This window comes from Anguilla anguilla, chromosome 7 (genome assembly GCF_013347855.1).
Source record: "Anguilla anguilla isolate fAngAng1 chromosome 7, fAngAng1.pri, whole genome shotgun sequence".
Taxonomy (NCBI): Eukaryota; Metazoa; Chordata; class Actinopteri; order Anguilliformes; family Anguillidae; genus Anguilla; species Anguilla anguilla.
Window position 1 is genome coordinate 38,619,177 of NC_049207.1, and position 23,628 is coordinate 38,642,804.

At 46.7% G+C, this 23,628-nt stretch overlaps 1 protein-coding gene across 3 annotated transcripts in view; it reads right to left on the reverse strand.

The window, feature by feature from the left end:
- LOC118231812 (transcription factor COE3-like) overlaps positions 1–23,628 on the reverse strand; it is a 127,877-nt gene that overhangs the window by 82,737 nt on the left and 21,512 nt on the right. For all 3 annotated transcript variants that reach the window (XM_035426086.1, XM_035426085.1, XM_035426084.1), the window contains exons 4-7: positions 21,447–21,510; positions 19,325–19,380; positions 15,155–15,228; positions 11,176–11,244 (exon numbers count right to left, since the gene is read on the reverse strand). In XM_035426086.1, the coding sequence (XP_035281977.1) occupies positions 11,176–11,244; positions 15,155–15,228; positions 19,325–19,380; positions 21,447–21,510 (263 nt within the window). The remainder of the gene's footprint in view (positions 1–11,175; positions 11,245–15,154; positions 15,229–19,324; positions 19,381–21,446; positions 21,511–23,628) is intronic.

The following is a 23,628-nucleotide window of genomic DNA, read 5'->3' on the forward strand; positions in this document are numbered from 1 at the left end:
CACCAGCTTTTGCAGGTAATATCATTCTTGTCACACTGCATTGTGAATTATACCCTACAAGGGTACACATCTATTGGCAGTTATGGGCTTACCCGTGGATATGCCCCAAAGTTCTTTTTTCTATGCAGTCTTTCTCTGCTTCTGGTATGGAAACACAGTGCGAAGATCCCGGCATGAACGCGTTCTTTGGGGGCAGCACGTACCGGCACTGGCTGGGTCTTGCCGACACGCCGCGTTTGTGCGTCTTTGGGAGAATCCGATCCTAGGCCGGCAAACCACAAAAGTCAGACGGGGCAGCTGCAGCGCAGACAGGGCAGCTGCGGCGCAGACAGGGCGCAGACCGTCGCATGCATAACCGGGGCCGAAGCAGCCCCTTTCTTTAGCACTCATTACCCACTTTATTTCATTCCAGGGATTGGTATCCAGGCAGACCTCTCAACTCAAGCTCAAAGGGAATAAATAAAGCACAAATGTATTGCTCAGCACCCAGAAAACAAGAAAAGAGAGACGAGAGAGCGAGAGGGAAAGAGAGCAGGGGGAGACAGAGAGAGAGAAAGAAAGAGAGAAAAATCTCCAATTCATTCGTACCCAGTCAATAACACTGTAATATTTATGAAGGCTGGAAGCAGGCCTGCCCTAAAACCCAAACTCCAGCAATCCTGAATTATAAATTGGTATTGATTTGTATTTGTGTGTGCGTTTGTGTGTGTGTGTGTGCGTGCGTGCGTGCGTGCGTGCCTGTATGTGCAAACACACAAAGAGAGACAGAACGAAAGAGAAAGACAGACACATAGCAGGGGGGTCAAGTTAAGCTAAGGAGAGTGTTGTGTGTGTGTTTCTGTGTATGTGTGTGCGTGTGCCTGTGTGTATGTGTGCGTGTGTGTGTTTCTGTGTATGTGTGTGCACGTGTCTGTGTGTATGTGTGTGTGTGCGTGTGCCTGTGTGTATGTGTGCGTGTGTGTGTTTCTGTGTATGTGTGTCTGTGTGTATGTGTGTGTGTGCCTGTGTGTTTGTGTGCGTGTGCGCGCGAGCACGTGTGTCTGTCTGTCTGTGTTTGTAAAGGACAGTAAATGCCACAGGGTCTTGTCCCACTCTGACTACAGAAAAGCATCAAATATAGATGATGGGCTAGCCCCGGCGGCGCACGCGTCGTCCGCGGAAACAGCGGGGACAAAGACGCGGCGGCCCCTCCGAACGTCGCGAGCAGAGCCGCTCCGTCTCCTTTATTTCTGTCCGTTCCGCGGCGGCGGGGGTGATGAACGGTCCGCGCGCAGGCGCAAACTACCTCCAGCGGGACCATAAAGCCCCGCACTCCCCGGAACACACAGATCCGAGGAAAAGGGGGTATTTTTGGTTTATTAGTTTGTTGACGGTTGTTTTTTTTTTATTTATTATTTATTTTTTTATTTTTAGCTTGGTCGTCCATTCGTCGCCCGCGCGGAGCTGCTGGGAAACGGCTTTGATTTATGGCGTCGCGGGGAACAAAGGGACAGCGAGGGCCGGCCCTCTCCGGCCACAGGCTGGTTTTCATTTTGGACTCGCGTCGAAACAGCAGCCCCCCCCCCCCCCCCCGCTCCGGTCTCGCATCCCCTTTGTCCTCTCCGTGAGGCGGGACAAGATGGACGCCGAGGCGACCCCCCAGACCGGTCGGACGAACGAACTCGTCGCCCATTCTGACGTGTCGGCTTCCAGTCGCCCACCCACCCCACGTGAAATTCGCATATGCAGACAAACGTGTTTCGGCACGTTCGCCCGCAGGGGTGGCGTCTCTCACCTGTCGCTCAGCACAAACCGCGGCGGTCACACGCTCACCTTCGTGGTAGCATGTATGTCCCGATGGGGGGGGGGGGGTGGAACAGCAGGGGAGCATCACAAAAACGGTCCGGTTCAGATCGGCCTGTTGCAATGGATGTCGTGGATGGCCTAAATCACATGACCCACTCAACTAGGTCTGACTAGCCTGTTGGCGCGAGTCGGCCTAAACTGATTTCAGTGATGTAATGGGTCCTCCCCAGTCCCTTTGCTGGGTGCTCTCCTGTGACATTCCTCATATTGTGTCTCTGAATCTTTATATAAAAATCAATAGCCTCTTAATCTGTTACCCCCCACCTCCCCCTCAACCCCTGCCCGTCTTATCTCACCGGCTCAGATCTGGCTAGCCTGGACTTGCCCAGCGCTGAATGCAACTTCAAACTGAGCATGTGCAAGCGAGGCCCAAAGGACAAGAACAGAAGGTTGAGAAATATCTCCCCCCTCACAAAAAAAATGGAGAGTCACCTCTGCTTTTGGGTCTGGTTGCAAGGTGAGAGGGAAAAGGGAACAGGAGCACGAACAATAACCAAAACACACTAGCGTAATTCTCCTGATCCTTTTTTTTTTTAACGGAAGTCTACAAAGAGCGGCGTCAGAAGCACGCAGGTCTCTTCCCGCTCTTCCAGACAGCGGAGCCAATAAAGGCAGGGGTTTAGAGGGCGGTCCGGTCAGCGGTTCGAGGGAGATTCACGACCGCGCTCGCGGCGGGCCAAGCGGCCTGATGTAAGAGTCAGAGGCGCCGTCATCAAAAAAAAAGCAAAAAAAAAAAACGATCTGTCTGATTAAAGGTCAGCGAAGAGCGGCGAGGATCAGCCGCGTCGGAGACTGAAAGACCCGGGACTGAAATCTTTTACGGCGGAGAGAGCTCGTTATCTCAGACGGAACGGCTTCTCTCCGGCTTCCGTGTCTGTCAGGTGGTAGGAGGCATGCTGTGCGCCACCTTAATTAGTGCCGGCGCACTCGCTCTTGATTAAAATGGCGGAGGGGTGGGGAGGAGGTGGGGGGGAGGGGGGTGGGGGGTGGGGGGGGGGGTGCCGGGGGTTGACGGTGGGTGGATTATTGTGGTGCTCTTAATTCACACGACACTCGGGTGATTGAGGAGACAGACAGAGAGAGAGAGAGAGGAGGGGATGGAGGCGATGGGGGAGGACAAGGGCTGCAATCAGCGTTGCAGAAACGAGTTAACGGAATGCCGTGGATACGGTTTCCAAAGGAACAAGGACATGGTAAAAGTGGGTGAGGGGTGGGGTTACAGGTGAATTTTAGGCAAATCTTGTCATAGGGGGAGGGATACATTAAGGCCTTCAGTGCAGCTCAGGTGTCCCAGCGACTGTGCATCTTCACAAGATCGCGTCACATCGTGTCCAGCATTCTGCCTCGGCAGTGGTTGCGTGATGACAAGGGAATCTCTGAACAGGACCGAGGGATCTGCTCTCTCACGGAGGGGAACGAGGTATGATGGAGATCTCGCTGACAGGAGTCGAGAGGATCAGGGTTGACCACGAGCTGGCCGAGGACTCTGTCATTCTGCAAACCGTCCGGTTCTATCCCGCTTGGGAAAATGCCGATCCGTTTTGGCTGGGTGGTGGAAGAGAAGCTCACCTATTGCCTGGGTGTTACATTTCACTGCACTTAAAAGCTGAGGTGGAAAGTCCAGAAGTCAGAAAGTAAAAGTCCTGCCATGTGTTTCTTCCACCCATTAACTCAGCCAGCTGATTCTGCAAAGTAGTTCTACCTCCTGGCTGAAGAATTGTGCTAATTAGCAAATCAATTTTAGCAAATAAAATACTGGGCATGAATTTACATGAATTAAACTTAGATTTTCCACCGCTGCTTAAGACACATCTGTATTTCATGATTTCTGTTCAGAAAAATAAATAAAAAAAGATTCATATACAGTACTGTTGTGGTTGGCTGTACCAAGAATGTAGAATTCAGTGCTAAGCTTGTTTAGATGTAGAGTGGTATGAGCGACCTCTGAAGCATATGCAGTGAGCTTCTGGTTCTTTTCATTCTGTTGTTCATCGGCTGAGCCAATCAGAGGACTGCCCTTCTTGCCCAGCCTGTGCAGCCAGGTGCTTCCCAGTGAACGTTTTTGTTTTGAAAAGTTGGTGGAAAGTTGGTGAAACAATATCCAGGCATTCAGGTGAAGACCCGGCTACATTTGGCTAAAAAGTTGTCTAGCCAACTTGGACATAGCCAGGCTACATGCAAGGTAAACCTCAGCTAACCTAGTCCCTTTATGTCAAAACATCTCTCAACCTAGATTTCCACCCATGTAGATGCATAGTTACAAGCTTTTGCTCACAGGGTGTATCAACACTCTACCAACTACCAACTGAAACCCTTCCTCTCTGGTCTGGATGCACAGAACTGCCTGCAACAATTAGCAAAAGGATTTCTATAAGATTTCCAGGGGTAATTTGACCCTCCTTTGTTATTTTTTTCCTTTTCAGAGGGGGACACCCACAGCAATCTTGCTTGGATGTCTGCCCTTCCTCTGCACAAATCCTACCGATCACATCTTCTATTCAACTGAAGAAAACATTCACCATTTCTGTATATGTCGCCTCTGTGTGAACTGCTTCATCGTTCATGTGTTGATGTTAGCTTAAAAGCTAGTTTTTCATCAGGAACATCCAGCCAAAAGCTAAAAAAGTCTGGAGCAGGGCCCAAGTTAAACTCGATTAGACTTCAAGGCCAGGCTCCAGCCGGATATCGTGTTTTTGAAGGACTTAGCGTGTTACTGCATAGCATCTGTATAGGCACGGTCAAACCGAGAAAGCATTGTAAACCATCGGATTTGTTTTAAAACACCAGCTCTACTGTGTGTACATTAATGAGAGGTGACATTGACGTATACCCTTATTTACTCCTACACTTTGCCCTGAGGACGATCATTTGATCCAAGAGGAGGGAGGGGCTGCGGTTGTGGTCGTAACGGGTTTCTATTTGCGGAGTCGCAGTGTTGGGCTGTCTACGTGGAGGCTGTAAGAGAATACCCACCTCAACCAGAAAGAAGGGGAGAAATTGCACAGCACTGAATGTAATACCCTCCAGTGTGCAGTCCCAGAAGGTCACTTCTCCTACACATACGCACACATATGCATAGAAGCACATGCACACACGCACACACACACACACACACATTCTCTCTCACACACTCACACACAGACATGCACATTTGTGTGTCTGTGTGTGTGTCTGTGTGTGTCTGTGTCTGCATGCAAAATTCATATTTCCGTACACGCACAAATATGCAACTGTGTCATTTGTTAAACGTGTGTGCGTGTGCACACGTGTTTCTGTGCACGTGGCCGCGCGTGTTTTGACATTAGAGGACGCTACGCGGTAGACTTTGAGCACTACAGGGAACGCCTGTACATCGCGAGCCATCGATTGGTAGCTCAGGTGATGTGGGACGCAGGTCTGCAGTCTGACGGCGGGGGCACGACAAGGCCTCCGCATCCGAATGAGACAGGAGAGACGCCGTCCGGACGGAGAGCGCAGGAGCGATCGCCGGCGCTCGCCGTGAGGAATACCCTGCCTGACGTCCCGCCGCACAAAAAAAAAAGAAATAGAAATGCGGAGGACCGTTTAGGGTGTGACGCAGCCATCACGAAAAGTGACAGGGCCTTGACCGGGTGGGGCGGGCTCGGCCAAGTCCGAACGTTAGCGGAACGGCGTGGTTCCAACGTGTCTCAGTGCACCCGAGGGAGCGGGTTGGGGTGCTAAGACCTGTAGCGACGAACGGTGCCATTTACCTCATTTACCTCAACTCCAGACATGATTTTCTGACCGCATGGCTGTTGCCATTTACGGTGAACGGTTGTAAAATAACACCGGCTGTTCTTTCCCCCCCCCCCCCTTTCTCTCTATCTCCATCTATCTCTGTCTCTCTCTCTCACTCTCTCTCTCTCTCATTCCTGATTCCTGAAAGTCAGGTAGAGGCTCGTGGTGACTGGAAAGCTCTGCCCTGAAGGAACAGGATGCCTTGAATAATTGAGCTGGCCAGCCACCTGCTGAAGCACTCCCACCGTCCCCATCCATATTTTACACCGACAACCGGAAAAGTAGGCCTGGCGTGGCCCCTGGGTATATCACCGCTGCCCCCCTGCCTCTTTGCCCCCTGCTTCCAACACCTCTACCTGCCCGCTACTCAAACTACCACCCCCCACCTCCCAGAATGAAAAACTAAATCAAAGCACATTTCTGAAGCATCAATATATGACACACAACAGCTATGAATGTTTCACTGCCTGTATTGAAACAATCCAAACGCCTGATTTAGTAAGACCTTTAGTACGTGCAAAAAATTTTAGCTCACGCAGAATTAATAACCCAACCAATGACTGGTGCAAAACAAATACCGAGGCCAATCACTGGTCACATTGTTGGTTTGCGTCTTCTAAAAGGTTTTGCATGCGCTAAAGGGCTTAGTAAATCAGGCTGTAAATACATATCCACTTTGTATGCTGGTGTATTTAAAAGCAGTACACCGCACATTTTGGGCATTCACGTATATGAGCGTATAATTGCACGTTAATCGAAACAACAGGGCTGAGTATATTTCGTGAGACGTATTTCGACGCTCCGCCTTAGCGCCCCGTACCCCTCCCCGCCCCAGCCCTGTTCCGTAACCCATCCACCGTCCCCCTGACTCATCCCACTTCCAGGACCTCATCATTTTTTTTCAATTTTACCCAGGCTGTCGAGTAATGTCCTCCTTTTATTGCAAATCCATACTCTTAATCTCGCCGGCTCCGATGTGCTCGCCCGGCGATCAATAGGCAGCGATTGCTGAGAAGGGGCCCAAGCAGTCTGCAACAACCACGACCCCACCCCCCCCCCCCCCCCTCCTTCCCCCCTCCCCCCTCCTTCCCCCCTCCCAAATTAACCCTCACTAGTAGCAGCAATATCAATCCCCCGCCCGCCCTCTGTCAAACTCCGTCTAGACCGCACAGCATCCGCACCCGGCGGTGTGTACATATGAAAATTCAAATTTCGCGTCTTCCAGGACGGCGGTATTCAAGAGACGGGCCCTTAACGAAGCCCGGCGCAGTCGTTATGGAGCGGTGTCTGTGGTGCCTCCGTGCAGCGCAGACTGGGAAATCCTAATCTGATCGGACCGTCGGACCCCGGCAGCATTTGGAAGCGAGCGCGCCCGGCGCTGCCAAAACCGGCGATTTTGATCATTATCGTGGCTGCTGATAATGATGAATAATTGCTGGTGGTGAGCGGGCTCACCGCGTCCAGGGAAGCTCCAGGTTTGTACGGCATCCATTTATCCAGCTGGGTATTTACTCAAGCAAAAGGTTTTTGGGTTTTTTTTTTTTTTTCTTCTGCTGCAGCAGGATCCAAACCCAGCAGTCCTCTCGTGAGTCCAGCTCCCTAACTGCTGGGCTGCACCACTGCTCTTTATATGGGGTTGATCGTTGCTGTCATCCCTGTCTGAAACCGATGTTTCAACAAGTGTCACTTGTCCCCAGTTTCTGTTTGTGATCTTTACCCACCACGGACCAAAATTAACTGTACTTACAATGTGAAATTAGGTACAAAAATAATTTTTATTAGATTTTGTTTCAACATGAATATTTCTGTATTTGAAGGTAGATACGACCTACATCAATACCATAGTATAATACCAAATATAAGGCAATTCATGAAAAGTGTACTGCAAAGGCATGTATTTGGAATATACAAGAGGATACAGAACCTTATATTCAATGTACAAAAATATAATAAACATTGGTGCTTGTATTATATCGTATAAGTTTATTAAATTATGCTTTGTATGTCTCCATATACGGTATATGTACTGTATGTTTTCAATAATTGACTGAAAATGTATTTTGCAATACGTTTTTCTAAAACAAAGTATTGTATGCATGTTCTTTTAAGAATTAGCCCATACGATTTTTCATAAATCGTTCATATATATAGATCATAAATTGTATATGTCATTATTTTTGGCACGGGCTCCCTGATGTCTTGACTGAATAAAGGACAGGACAGATGGAGGAGGTGGAGGCTTCAAAGAGCTGTCTCCATCACATCCAACCTATTCCCTGGAAATGACTTCAACCTGGCTCAGAGACTGGTTTGAAAAAAAGGCACTGTCCTGCCGCACATTAAAGCGAATGGGGTGGGGGTGGTGGTAGCCGTGGCGATAGACATGGGGAGGGAGTTGCTTGTCGGGGGGCTGGGGGGGGAGGTGGGGGGGGTGGCCATATCTGGGCAATTAGACAAGGGCGCCCGTTAGGGTCTGACAGCGGCAGGGAATTTATGGGCCCACCGGGAAGTTCACTAGGCGATCTAATTGCAATATTAGCTTGTAATGACACCTGTTTCAAAACCCGGCTGCTAATACTTCACAGCGGCTGACGTCGCACTGCTTGCCTCTACGGAAACACAGCAGAAATGGAGAGCCAGACTGCGAGGTAAAGGGAGAGAAGGCGTGGAGGCACTTTGGCTAACAGCACCTCTTCCTCATTCACCACCATATCCGGTCTTCAACTATATATAATGAGACCCTTTTGTAACGGTACCTTGCAGACAAGGGTAAGCTGGAATGTGTCTGTAGGTAAGTAGCAGGGAGAACCAGGCTCTTATCCTATCAGGGTCTTTGCATCTTGCTCTCTCCAAATGAGGTGATAGTTATACAAACATATCCTAAAGGAGTTGAGCCAATTCAGTCAAATCTATTGTTCACACTCTAGAGGTGAACAACTCACATGGTCTCTTTTGTAGTTTAAATGACATCAGTCTGTGGACAGGAAGTTGCCCTATCCAGTGTTCAACATGTTGAGTAGTTAACTGATGGGTAACTACCGTGAATGAATCTGGCTCCACCAGGACTTTAAACCTTGCACTTTTAGACTACGGTTACTCATGACAAGACATGAAGAGTGCCGCAAATTCCTCCACCGAGCGCTTTATGATCAGGAAAAAAAAAAGTTCAACGAACAAATGGAGGGATGGGAATGGGGGAATGGGGAGGGCAGAGAGATGAAAAGGAGGACCACAGCGACAAGAAGGTGCGCGATAAAGGGGGTGGGGGGCGGGTCACCGGGTCGGTTGCGGCGTGGGGCTGATTAACCGAGTAGCGATTCATTCAAAGCACGGACGGCGAGTGGGGGGGGGGGGGGGGGACGAATCCTGGTCATTAGTCGCTTTACGGAGACGAGTGTCGGTCATAATTTGCATTGGGGGCCGCCGGCCCCCACCCGCCAGCCAGATTTACCGCTGATTTAAAGAGCCAGGCGCTCGTAAAAATGCTGCCTGCCATAATGGGGAACTAAAATGTGGCCGTACGAATGGGCCAACCCTAAATCAGAGCCCTCTGCCCTCGCCCCATAAACGCGCTGGGATTGTTTTGGGTGGGCTAATGAGGGGCTTTCTCGCTGGGTCATTCCCCTGTGGGAGACAGTACCGGGGGGATGAGGCGGGGGGTACAGAAGCCTCTTAATGGAGTCGGGAAGGCGGGGAGGGTACAACAAGAGTCTGCTGACTGTGTTGGTTGGCTGTTCTCTTAGCTGCATCTGGGATAGATCCCATTGCCAATAGTGAACTACAACAGGCAATCAGGGCCCTGGTATGTTAACAGAAGGCTGTAGAATAGGTAGGTAAGCATAGCTATCTGCTTCTAAGTTTGTTTTAATCAGCTGCTTCACAGGAAGTATTTATCTTTTAACTCGGGGGTAGGCAGCCCTTATCCTAAAGTGCCAGATATGTTCCTGGTCTTTGCTCCACCCAAGCCTATAATGGCATAATTGGCTTAATTATTAGGCTTTAGGAATGAAAGTGACAATGTGTTGGAGGTATTCTGCTCTTTCACCATTCAGACTCTGGATAATCTTCTCAGGCTCTAAGTGGTCGATCAAACTCTTGTGATAAAGATGAAAATCAGAAACATCATGGGCACTCCAGGACCAGGGTTGCCTACGCATGTCCTAACTGATCCAGTACATATGTTTCAACCATGGAGATGGTATATCATACCACTGCTGTCCCAGACACAGATCTGTCAATAGAACACAGTGGGTGGTATGGGATGCCATTTTCAGAGAGGACCTTTCCCCGTGAACAAAAGAGAAAAAAAACTTCACAGCCCAGAAATGACCTGAATCTGCAGCGTCACCAATCAGATCCTGTAGAGCGTTTCCATGGCAAACAGAGGTGAGAAGACTTTTCGGGGGGGGTGATTCAGTTGCCCGTGTAGAAAGGAGGGTTGGCGATTCTGCCTCCACCAAGGCCCAGCTAAGGAGCCAGAGGGTGGACGAAGGGTGGGGTGAGAGATGGAGGAGGGGTAGAGGAGGGATGAGGGATGGACAAGGAGACTGCGGTTTCCAGGAATACCCACACCTCCGCTTAAGCCAAAGGATCTAAGCAGGCTTTACATATCCCCATGGAGTCTGGTTATGTCACATGATCAATGCTGAAACGGGCATGTGGATTTTCCCGATCAACTTTTCCAACCTTACGCTCTCAGCAATAACAGAAACTTGCGATATGTTTTTGTCATGCAGTAGAGAAGCCACATGCTTCCCTTTAGGTATTGATTGCTGTGCAGATAACTGCTGTCTCCACAGATCAGAAACATACGAAATGCATGCCTATGTAACCGATACCCATTACATGTCATAGGGGTCAGTTGCCTTTTTCTTCACATACGACACCTAATATTCCCAGTGTGAGGAGAAATAGCATTGACAGCATTACCGTGATTTTCGGACAAGAAGGGGGTGTGGAAAGATAGTGTGTGAGGACTAGGCCATGTGTGTGTGTTTCTGTGTGTAGTACATAAACCTTGTATATACAGTAGTATGGCCAAGTTGCAGGTAGTATTAGTAGTTAATGGTTAATGGTGTGGAGTACTTTCACCTGAAATTGCAAATGTGTACAAAACCAAATCTTATTTAACAATGAATGCACGCCCTTGCGTAGGCTGAAAATGCTGCCATTCTTATTACCACAGGCTCAACAGTCTAAATTCCAAAACTAAACTGTCCTACCAATGAGTCATGGAAATGTACTCACTTAACATATCATATTTTAGTGAGAAGGAAAGAATTCATTTTACAGAAAGTGGTGGGAAATTTATTTCAACCACCAGAAATTGGTTGGCCTCATCTGGGCAATGCATAGCAGCCAGAACGCTCACCGCACACCAGCTGAATCTTGTTAAACTGGAGTGTGATTAGATGAAAGAGCCAGGTTGGAAATTTGGCACGAAATTGAATTCATGATGTCACCGCAGTCGTCCTCTCTTCTCCTGGATCAGTAGTAAACATGCCTGCCCCTCTCTTTGTAAAGGCCCTGTGACAGAGAATAAAGTGGTGGAGGGTGGGGTCGAGATCTTACCTGTCGATGATGACCGGATCTGAAGGGGTTTCGTTTCGGTTCCCACAGCTCTTTTTGTCACAACACCGACTGAAATGCAAGCGAAGCACAAGTCATTCACCCAGATCCCAAACAGCTCTCCTAAATGGATCTCACAAAGGGATCTCCTGGTGTGATGTCCCATTTAATGCCCTATTAATGCCCTCAGTTAGATGATCTCCAGCAGATCATCTAACTGAGTCCCCCAACCAAATAAAATCCCCTAATCGGATCCTCAGCCACATTTTATTCTACATCAAGTTCCTTCCAGCTAGATGCTCAAAAGCATAAAGCAACAGAAATCTATGCTAACAGCTTCTAGCCACTGGGGAGAAGAGACTACAGTACATGGAGGCGTATTATTTATTTCATGATCTGTTATGATGGAAGTGATTTGGGGAAAGCAGAAAAATAAATTCCATATATTTCCTGTTTTAAGTGCTGAAACATCTTCCCTACGATAGGTGAGCTTTTACAAAACTTCACCTCATACACATGCTTACTCTGGCTAAGTCTTGAATTCCAGTGTAGACCAATACATAACATCCCCGCAACACCTCCAAAACATTGTGGCAACATTGTCCTATTCCAAGGCCATGTTCCGGCCCTCTCTGCCTTCTCTCCTCCTGCCCAGCTCGCCAGCTGGGCTGAGGTCTGGCCAAGGTCACTCTGTGACAGTTTGGATGGTGCCCAGGCTTGCCCTGCAGAGTCCTCTGTCCCCTTTCCTGCCAAATGTGAACTGTCCCTGCCCTGGATCCACCTCACAATCTCAACGGAAGTCACTGCGATGTGCAGTCACTGTGCTTGAAGAAGCAAGCACATCATGACCATGTGACTTCCGTTCACCATAGAAATGCCATATTAAAGGATGGTCGGAAGTAGAAGATAAAATTATAAGGATTGAGTGCAATTGCTGACTAATTGGTGCTGGGCCAGGAGCATACTAATGCAATTTGTGCTAACCTGAATGAATGTTCAAATCGTTTCACATCAGTTTATTTTCAAAAACTCTCTTTATGTATAAAATTCAACTGGCCACAGTTCATGCCATGTTGACTTTTGTGAACCTTGCTTTTTATGATTTGATAATTGATATAATTTATATCAGCCTACTATAATGGTAATTGCATTCTTTGATTCCTTTAATTTATAGAAAACAAACTGTATGGCATGAATAGATTATTATTCTCTAATTTGCACCTTTGTTCACATACATTGTGGTAAATTACATTTTAGCCATTTGGCAAACAACCTTTCCAAAAGACGCTCCAAAATACAAAATCATCAAAGTTCATAAAGCTTTCAAAATATTTTTAACATCCAGAGAGGAAAAATATCAACAGACCACAGATTTATTTAACCTGTTTTTGTGTATGTGACTGTTGCCATAGATCGCGCCACATATAATTTATTCCCCCAGCCGAGTGGGCCATTAGCAAAGGTTCCAGGAGACCAATTAGCATTGGAAATCCAACGGTGTGGCTGTTGGTGACAGCCTTCTCAAACTGCGAGAGAGGTGTTATAAACAAACAGGACCCCAGGAGCACACCCGGGGTCTCGGGGGATGGAGGGGGCCTTCAGACACAAAAACAAACCTTGGCGGTGAGTCCATAATGTTGCCTTAATGGCCACCCTCCCTCCCTCCCATCTCCCCATCCCTCGGGCTGGGCCAGGGTAACGCCAGGCCAGCTAATGACTGAGAAGGCAGACTTTCAAGTCAAGTACCAAACTACAGGCGGATGGTCCAAAGCTGGGGGCAACCCTACTGCCCATAGGTCTGCTTGTTGGCAGCCTCTCAATCCAAACAGCCAACTAGAAAAGACACCCAGGCCAAAACTGGCTGACCTTACGTTCCTTTCGGAAAAGGTACAAGAGAAAAAAGGCCCTTCAAGGAATTAATCTGAAGGGCCAGTTTTGATCTCCAATCACATAGGCTAGCCAGCATTGAGGGTAATTAACTGTTCAGCTCCCAGCTAGACATATCCACAAGTGGACAAAACGAACAAACCAAAATACTCCTTTTCCAGCATGCTGCCAATTGCAGTCCGTCTAAGCTCTTGCACAGATTTAAAACTTCCTTCTGGGCAGTGATAGAGCAGGCCATGTCCGAACACTGATAAGAGAGAGACACACCGGGCTTACGCATAGAGGTGCACGTTCAGTAACTACCCAACCCAAACCCCTGCGCTGGAGCCAGGACTAATGATATGCAGAAATGTGGGCTGGCCGCGAGAGCCGGGCTCACTGAGTGCTCTCAGCCAGACTGGCAGCCATTCTGCCCGAAACCGCGCCGGCTCTGCACGCCGCGCTCTCTCCCCCCCCGCCGCAGCCGCGCCAACCCGGCTACCGCAAGGACAAACAGCGACGGGAGGGAACGGGGCCCGCTCGCCCCAGCTGGTCCGCCGACCGGAGCCGCGCTCTCCCGCGTCCTCGCGGAATTGAAAGCGCGTCCAACGTCGTTTCCTGGAAGCGGAGCCGTCCTCTCCCCAGGTTTTTTTTTTTTTCGGAGCGCGCCGTCCCGCCTGCTCTGAAGGCAGCGGGGGCGCCGTAAACTAAGTTAATGAATGTGGAAAAGCAAAAGCAGCAGGCCTGGGTTTCGCCCACTCAATTAGCGCACAGAAGGCGCGTGTCGCCGCGCAAAGCGCAAGTGGTCCCGGCAGTCTACGGCAGGCTCTCGGTGAGGCGCGCGAGTCGTCACCGGACACGCGCGCGTGAGACTAGCCGAGGGCCGTACGAAACGGAACCCGACGCGCGGTCCGTGAGCGGAGCTAATCGCTGCGCGGCTAAAGAGGCACGCTTTCGTTTCCACCGCCGTTCTGGGAACCCGTCGAGGTTTTTTTCGCCGGAAAGCCCCGCGACGGGACTCGAGCCCGGACGCGGCGGACGCGGCGGACGCCGATCGGATTCCGCGCGGCGCTCCAGGAATCCGGGTCTCGGCGGCGCTCGGAAAAAAGCGATAAAAACGGACTCCCCGGGCCGCCCGCTTCGCCGCCTCCGGGGACGCGGAGAGTGCTGCTCGTCCCCTCGTCATTAGCAAATGGAACGCAAGCCATTCGTCAGGGCCGGATCGTTAATAATTACACTCAATCATTCAATGACAGCTTTCATACGAACTGTCGTTATGATCCGAGAAGTTACTGCCGTATCAAAGATCTCTGAGAGAATGGGGGGGCTGCCTCGTAGCTGTCACGAAAATTCCAGTATTGATCTGAATTAATATCAAGTATAATAATGTGCACTGGAACATTTTTTTTTTTTCTTTTTCGTTTAGTGAGAAGGTCCAGCATGCCTGCAGCAACCTGGCTGTCTGGGATGTATCGTTTCCCACCAAAGGGGCACAGGCCCAATTCTCGGTTGTCTGCTGAGCAGAATATTATACGTAACTGAGGCCCCGTGTTATCTGGGGTGCAGTGGCACGATGGGAGTAACAGGGGAGTATCACGCTGCCTCCTCCTACTGCCACGCAATCGCACTTTTCCGTTCACCCGCAGGGGATTACGAAAAAAGGGGCTGGGAAATCCTGCTCCTTCTCCTTACCCCTGGCACCCGGCATGCCCCATGCAAGGCCAACGCACGCCCCGCTCCTGCATTATTAACACTGACGCTGCATGGGATTTCATCCCCCCTCCCCCCGCAACCCAGCCGGGGCACACACCAGGAAGCTGATAATTACATGCCATGCATTAAAACAACACCAGCAAGACATCCTTAATGAGGGGGAACCTGCGTGGCCACGCAGAGGGAAGGGGACTCCTCGCGGTCTTCTAGCTGCGCTCACAGGAAGAGCATCTGCGCTCGCCTTCGCCACGTGCCGCTCGCGCTTCCTGCGTCACCGTCATTCTTTCTGATCACATGACTAGCTTTTTGCGCTGGCCACAGGACAGGGCTGCATGTTACATGCTACATGCAGCTTCAGTTTTTTTACGGCTTTTCGGTAATAATGGTTGCAGGCGAGACTCACCTGCACATGATCTCGTGCGTGAGGAGGACGCGACACATCTCTGGATTTTTGTCCTGGCCCTCATACAGGATTGGCTGGAAGGATAAAAGAGTTAGCAAGTTAGCGTCATCCTATCATCAAAACCATGCAACAACTCAAAGATACAGCAACCTGTTAAGAAGGGTGAGGGCTTTCATGTGAAAACACATTCAGAGATTCCAGCAGAGGGGCATTCGGAAAGTACCAACTTAAAACGTGTCTGACCAATCGGCTACCATCCTGCTTTCCTTTACTGCCCGGATAGCCTGTTAGCCTCACACGTCAGGCCACCTCAGAGGCATCAGCCAGCGATCTGTCACTCCAGAACTGGACAGGGGATAATTACTGCACATCAAAAGAGGAAGAATTCTGCTTCCCCCTCCTCAGGGGTAGGGGTAGCGAGGGGGGGGGATGGGGGTGAAGGTCAGCCAGGCTAACGTCAGCGGCTTTCCCCCACCTTCAATACTTAGCTGGCGGTACCGAGCTGACCAAATCCCCAGGGGAACGATACTTTTAGGATAACGGCTTCTTCTGCATTATTGATCCAGACCGTGAAGGCCTCTCCTCTTTATTAACAACTTCCAATTTCGCCAGAGGGGTGGGTAGCTGCGGGGAGATAGGGGGTGTCGGTCGATACTCATATACGTGACATGGCTGTATCTATTAGGGGTAGGTGCCAGGCCAAGGAGAGGACTGGCTATGAAAAACTGTACACATTATACCAATGGGATCTTATTCATAAACACACTTGCCTTTTTCAGTGTCTCACACAACTCTTGGTGAAACTGCTATACTTCCCTCTGGTAAAACTGCTACTTCCATACAGTAAATATGCTAAGTTACAATAAATGGGGAGGTGTGTGTGCCTTTTGTGAGCAATTCCCATAGTTGTATTATGAGAGAGACAACCTGCTGCTTTTATTGTACTCTCTCTCTCTCTCTCTCTCTCTCTCTCTCTCTCTCTCTCTCCCTCCCTCTCTCACTTTCTATGTTTGGTTTCCAGTCGTCTTAACTTAAGGTCTTTTAATGATTGCCCTGTATTTTTATTTTGCCCTGACTTTTTTTCTTTTTTTTTGTCAGAAGGAAATTTTCCAAAAATATTACTACAAACGTCCTACTCATCAAATAAATAATGCAAATTTAAATGTATATTTCAGGGAGTTGCATTTGTATTTATCCAGAAATTCATCATAAAATAGACCAGAAAGCAATTTTTATTAAATTAAAATCAAATTAGATCGTTTTTTAAAATAAATAAACTAGTATTAAAAACGTTTGATTTCATTAATATATTTGTAAATTATCCCATATATTCAATGTTGTCATATAGAATAACAACCAACACACTATCTTCTATCTAAATAACAACATATCATGGATACGTACACTGAACCTTAAACATTTACCTAATAAGCATACATTTATACAGCTATATCTTCCTGAATTAGTCAGCAGACTTTTAAGGGAAAGTATGCAATCTTAGCTCTCATAAATTGATATACATTTTGTTCATTTTCAATAATTTCTCTACTGTCTTTAAAATGAGTCCATAAGTCTTTCATTGCTTCCAATGTGCTTGATTCTTGTACACGGTTCAATTCTAATGCAATTGTAAAAGTTTTGTTAACTAGTTGGGATTTTCTTTTTTGTATCATAAGAACTCATTAATGGGCAGCCATATACAGTTGAGTCTATACAAGTTCAATTTTTATATGACATTAAAAACAAACTTTAAACAAACAGTGGACCCCTGCTGGTTTTATTCCCCAATTTGTTAAATTAAGTGTCACAATTATTTTTAAATATATAATAGTTTTTTTTATATTAATTGGTGAGAATCAGACTTGAATAATGTGAGAATATCACACAGACCTTCAACCACCTAATGGTTTAAACATGAAAAAACAGCTTGTGTTCCATGTGACCTAAAAATATATAAACTTTATAAGCGCTGTTTGGGTACATAACCTTTGACTGGTGGGTCATAAGTTCAAATCTTGGGTGTTACACAAACCAACATACCAGGAAAGGCCCAGCTGAACAAATACTAGATGTGACATGACATCTTGTAAAATGACCGGCAGTTAAACAAATAATGTAATCAAAGTTTCAACAATTGCAAGGATTCATATGGAAGGTTATACATTTGTGAGTCCAAGCCGGGGGTATAAACCTAAAAAAATAAGTTTAAAAAGAAGGCAAAAAAGGTTTGAAGGTTTGAGACTGCAGGTTCACATAGGACAGGGGACATTGCAAACCTCCCTCCCCCCCCCAGGTTACTAGCAAGACCTCAATCGATGCAAGCACAATCGCGCAGTTACGTTCGGGTACATGTTACATATGCAAAGCCTGCTTGTCTGTCAATGGGGGGGGGGGGGGGGGGGGGGGGGGATGGATTTTAGGGGCTCCGTTGCTGTTGTTGTTGTTGTTGTCGTGAGGATTATTGTCTCCAGCGCGCAGCCGCTGCAGCTACATTAGAGGGTATTGATTGGTCTCCGGGGCTGACGCTTTGTCAAGCAGCAGGTTGCCGTATCGATTGTTGACAGGTTGACACACAGAGGTGTGAGCCACAGCGGGGGCCTGCAGGGGGCCCACGCCGGGAAGGGTGGGGGGGGCGGCGGGGGGGTGTCACTAGAGTGGCAGACGGCGCCTTATCACAGTGACGCCCCGGCGTCTCATTATCTGACGACGGCTGCATGCTCTGTCGTGCCCCGGAGGATGATTTCTGCAACGCGCAGGTTACCCGTACCATTGGCGAAAGCGTTTTTTGTCCAGTAGTAGGATGCGTCATAAAAACAGTAAAATTTTAAGTCGCGCAAATATATCTCCAGTCGCTACTTGAATGAAACGCTGGAGGAAGCGAACCACAATTTTAAGAATGAGGTGAAGCCGATGGTCATGGGTTCGATTGTAGTTGTATGTGTCTTGAGACCTCAGGTTGGGTGTCTGCCTACACTCACCCTCACCCTCACACGCACACTCCTGTACACATATACTGTACACGTGCACGCACACATGCACGCACACACGAACAAACACATCAACCAGCAAAGGGTTTAGGTGAATCTGTGGCAGCTTTTACGGTGTGTGATTTTAGCTATATTTGTGCCAAAAGCAGCTGGTAGGAGGGCAACAGAATGAGTCATCTTGCTTAAAATACGGCAGGTAAGCAAGGTGAGTGAGAGAACTTGCTCTTCTTCCAAAAAGAGAGAGAGAGAGAGAGCAAGAGAGAGGGCATCACCAGTCACAGACAGATCATGTCTTCAGTCACCTGCTTTCAAGAAAGCACAATGAAAAACAAACCAGTCCGAATTTGCTGATTTCTGTTCTATTACAGACATTGTTGTACCAAATTGGTCATTTTCCAGTTTCTGTAAATGGTCTTCTGTGTGACAAGATGTGCCCCCTCAGCAAATAATAGCACTGAATCACACAAATGCCCAGCAAAATATCCATTGTACTGTCACTGTAGGAAATATGAAGGGGTGGCTTCAAAATAAAAGCAAAGCATGTAACTATGCTACCAAGAATCCTGACAGATTTAAACAGAGTTATTCAAATTTTTAAAAAATTAAATAAACCAAAAGTAATATAAATTATAATATATCCTCCAGTCTAAAGGAATATTGAGGTCCCTCGAGAAAGAACGCTGCATGAACTGAGAAACTTACTGAGCTTCAAAACAGTCCTAAGTAAACATACTAGTGAACTAGCAAGAGTAACACATTTTGACCACTTTAATCCAAAGCAGTTCATAAAGACACACCGAGTGCTGTTTGGAAGCTCATAAAGTCTGTTGCTTCTCATTTTGTGGGATGCTTTCTCCTATCATTTTGTTGTAGGCTGGAACAAAACATTCAGTCTTTTTTAGTGTGCGATTTCTCACTTGGGTTGACTTCTACAGAGATGCTGCCGTTGTGCATTTGGAAAGATTTCTTCACCTGAAAGGCCAGGGGAAATATCCAGCCGCATCTATGGACAGTGTGTAAGCTGAATGTTCGTGTACAACTATCAATCACCTCCAGTTGGGACATACTGGTTACAGTGCATCCCTAATTTGCTCTGCGGGAGCTGGGACAGCTTACACAACTGATATTTTTACACCTCCAGTTAAACATGTCCACCTGAGTCACGGTTTGAAGATGCCCTCACCTGTTTGGTCATGGAGTCTATTAACCGCACATAGAGGTCCTGCTCTGTCCTGATGCCTGCGAAGAAACAGATACATCCCAAAATCAATATTGTGTGAAAGCCTGTTATGTGACTTTCTTCCTTTCATAACAGTTGAGAGGAAAAAAAGGTATGGCTTGAACCAACAAGAATGCAATCCAAATACTACAGCCCCTTGCAAAAAAAATGGCATGTGAAATTATCCTTTTCATAGTTGAATAGCTCAATTTCACATATGAGTTTAACATTTTAACATAACAGAAGGAAATGTCAAATGTGAACTGGACATGTTCACATATGATTGGCTTTGTGAATGAAAATGTCCACATGGTAAAAGGAAAATACGTAGGCTGCATCTTCACATTACCACGTCACTGACATTTTTCATTTAAAATTTTCACAAGCGAAAACAAAGCCCGCGATTTGAAATGGCATTTCTGCTGTCATCGTTTAAGTGGGATTATTTTTTACAGTTAACACGTGTACTCTTTTGTTGAGTGTTCACATGTGGTTTTTGAACACGCGATTTCTTTTGTAAAGGGTAGAATGTAGCGGATACAAATAAGAGTACAACAGTTTGCATGTAACATCCTGAAAAGTATTAGTGAGGCACTATAGGCATGTGCTAACACAAATACATTGTTAGAGAAACACAATGAGAGCATTAAGTCAGCGAAGGACCATAATGCAGGCAAGCCGTTGCTTTTGATTTATGAAATCAGTTTAAGTGATTAGACGTAATGTTGGAGGATTAAACTTCTCGAATTTTTTATCTGCCGCCGAAAACATCTGTTTTGGGTTAATGTCATATTTCACTGGGAACAGCCATTGGGCAGATTTAATCACGCATTTAGCCAAATTAAATACATTCCTCTGGATGACAATATAAATATCCCCAACAAATGCAAATTTGACTCATTTTGACCCAGACAGTAGAGAACCCCTTTCAGCGCATATTTTCTGAGGAATTATTTCAGTCATTATTTGCGTCCCCGCAGTGCGCAGGAGCTCTCCGCTAGCAGCACTTGTCGTATTGACTGAGCCGTTCCGCTAACCCCGCCCCCATCCGCCGGCAATAACAAACAACTCGCAGCTTCGCTGTTGTATATTATTTATGTGATCCCAGCCTTAAACTCCAAAAGCAGCCCCCCCCCCCCCCCCCCCCCCCCCGCCAACCTCATCCCTCCTCCATCTCCCAACTTCCCCCAAACTTCTCCAAGACCGTGTTTTCTTTTCCTGGAGGATAACGAGGAATTGAAATATTTGAAATGAATTAAGCATCAGTCATTTTTTGCCTCCCTCCAACAGAGTTGCAATGCAGATGTACCAGGGCACAAATGCAACAGACAGAGCATGGTGGTGTGCAAAGAGACCTTTCAGAAAGTCAGAGGTGAAAACTTTTCCGAGGACATGCCAATGTCATCCTCCAGGTCTGTCATAGCCCTTCTATTTAAGTGCTTTCTAGTTGGAGCTGTTTTTGTTTTTAATATATTTTTTTTTTAAACCACGAGATCACGATGAAAAGTTAATCCCCGGGGAGGAGTTTGGTTGAAACGTTGCCATGCTTGTGTAAATAAGCTTTATATGGGCCATTGTCTTGGTGTGTGCTGAGCACATCCAAAAACAACTTTCACCTCCAGTTCATTTTCTAAAGCTCGTAGAAATTTTTCCCATAGAACGAAGCATTCGTTTCCCGCTGCCGACAGACATTCGTGTTAAGCTCATGTAAAGATTCTGAACTTTAAGTGTACTTTAAGGCCACGGCATTCAGGATGAGAAGAAACAACTGTTCACAGAGCTGTTTTGGCCTTGAATTTCTTTTCAAGGGACATATCCAGTTTGCTTTGGTCTGCACTTGTTTATGTCATGGTCACAGAAAAAAAAAAAACTTTTAAAAATGTGTTTGCTTTTCCCACTGGGAAAAGGAATACAGGCTTTAGAGTTTCCAAATCCTGATGCAAAAGCAGAAAGGATTGCTTCTCCTATTTTAGGAACTGTTTTTTTTATTTATTTATTTGGCCCTTCTCTCTTCTCATACTGTAGAGCTGTTCCATTACTACAGACATTAGAGTACCTAAAAACATGAGGGTCTGCATAGCCTTACCATTGCTATAGAGAAGCTGTAACCTGTAGTGGATGCCGTTGTTGGTCTTCTCCCCATTGTATTCCTGGCAGAGGGGAAGACAGAAAAAAAGGTACACATTAGAACCATGCATTTCACACACACACGTACACACACACGCACACACACACACACACATATACACGCATACATTCCCTCCCATAAACTCCTCCCGTGCGACATTTTGACGTAATCATTAAGCCCATCGATTGGATCGCTCCTCAAAGGCTGCAAAAAGGCAGCAGATGTCTCTTTGTCTTGCTTCATGCCCTGAAATCCTCCCTCTCAAACAGCACACTTGGACCCCGGACAGTGTCCTGGGCCGCAATCCAGGCAGATGTCGCACTCTCGGGGTCTGAAGGCTGCATCCAGTGATGCGGGGAATTCCCAGGCCAACAGCTCGACAGGAAGTGCTTGTTCAGAAAGACAGGGAGCTCTAGAATCATGTCAAAGGGTGACTGTTTCTCAAACAGTGCACTACTTCACCTATTTCCCTGTTCCCTATATAGGGGGGTGATATGTACTACACTACATAGGGAGCGAGTGTGTGAATTAGAGTTGTGTTAGGACACTACTGCCTCATAACCCTGGACCACAGCTGCCCAGTGAATGTCCTTTATAAACTTTTTTTTTTCCTCTCAGGTAGTATTTGCATAGCATTCTGGGATATGCTACTTCTGCATAGTGAGTATAATTTGTCCAACAGTTTTTGTAATGGGGTTTGAAATTTGACTCCAGTGCACTAAAAGAGAGAAGAAAATGGCATCCTAGTTAGTTAATCCAAGTAATAGTGAACACAGCTAGTGGGTATTTCCTGTCCTCCATCAGGATGGCCCAGTCGCTTCGTTAGTTCACACGTTCAGACATTGCACTTTGCAGGGAGACATTTCCACAGTGACAAAAAAGTCTGACACTGATTCTTCACCGTCACAACTGAGACAAATTCAGCCATTGCTCATTATCAAGCAATAAGTTTGCTAGGTAATGATATTTTATTATGAAGGGAGTAATAGACAATAATAAGTAAGATAAGTGATATAAACATGATATAAACATGGCATAAATATGTTATAAATTAAACCACCATCCTGTCTGTAATAAGATTACTTCATTATCTTACACTGGATACCTTGCACTGGAAAAAGTCTCCAAGGTTGTCCCGTGTGGAAAACTACAAAAACTGTCCATAACTATTTAAGACTATTTATATAGGTCCTTTTTTTGAGTTATTAAATAAATGTAATAAATCAGGTCTATACTGATTTGAGATTTTGCTGATACTGATTATTCACTACACATTCTGAGGTGTTTGTTTTAAAAATATATTTATTTACATAAAAATAAAATATGCTTTAGAAATCATATTCAAATAAAATATCAACATAAAATAAAACATTATTTTTCATTTTAAACCAAAACAAATTCATATCACAATTAAATAATGTAGTCAAAATGCAACTCTAAGGTACACTATTTATTAATTTAAGCAACCATCTTTCAACAGCCTTTAATATTCTGGAAGAGATGAGCGAAGGTGAGCGAAGAGGCAGAGTTAAAAACAGCTTTCTTCCAATTTTCCATAACCAGTCCCTGGCCTCCACATATCACCACATCATTAGACATCAATCACAAATCTGACACATTTTGAAAAAACCATCAGTGTATTTGCTGAGAGCCTGTAACAAAATTTCAGACCTCGTATCAAGCGGCAAACATTATTATGCGGTTTATTTCCCCCCAAAAGCCCAGAGGATAACCCTGACAGTTACTTCGACCAAATTATACTTGTGAGACCGCTGTTTTGGTGCACTCAGGAACTCCAGAGCCCACTGGTGCTTCTCTGAGAGGCAAGCACCGGAATTTCAATATCTGCATCTTTCCCTCCCTGTCTCTCTCAGAGTGAGGATAAACAGCTGTTCCACCCAGCTTCCCAGCACTAACCACGAGGTGCAGAGAGGGACAAAAACAAAATGCACATCAGCCCAAAAAATGGGACGTCCGACCACACCGAACAATTACCAGAAAGATTCAGTGAGGATGAGAAAAGGTGGCTTTGAGAAGCTAGGTTTTTTTTGACCGTGTTCGGTGCGAAACCGACTCCATCTCACAACGCCGTTAAGGTTCACTCTGGGACCACGACCCGACTCTCAGCCCCCCCTTTCGC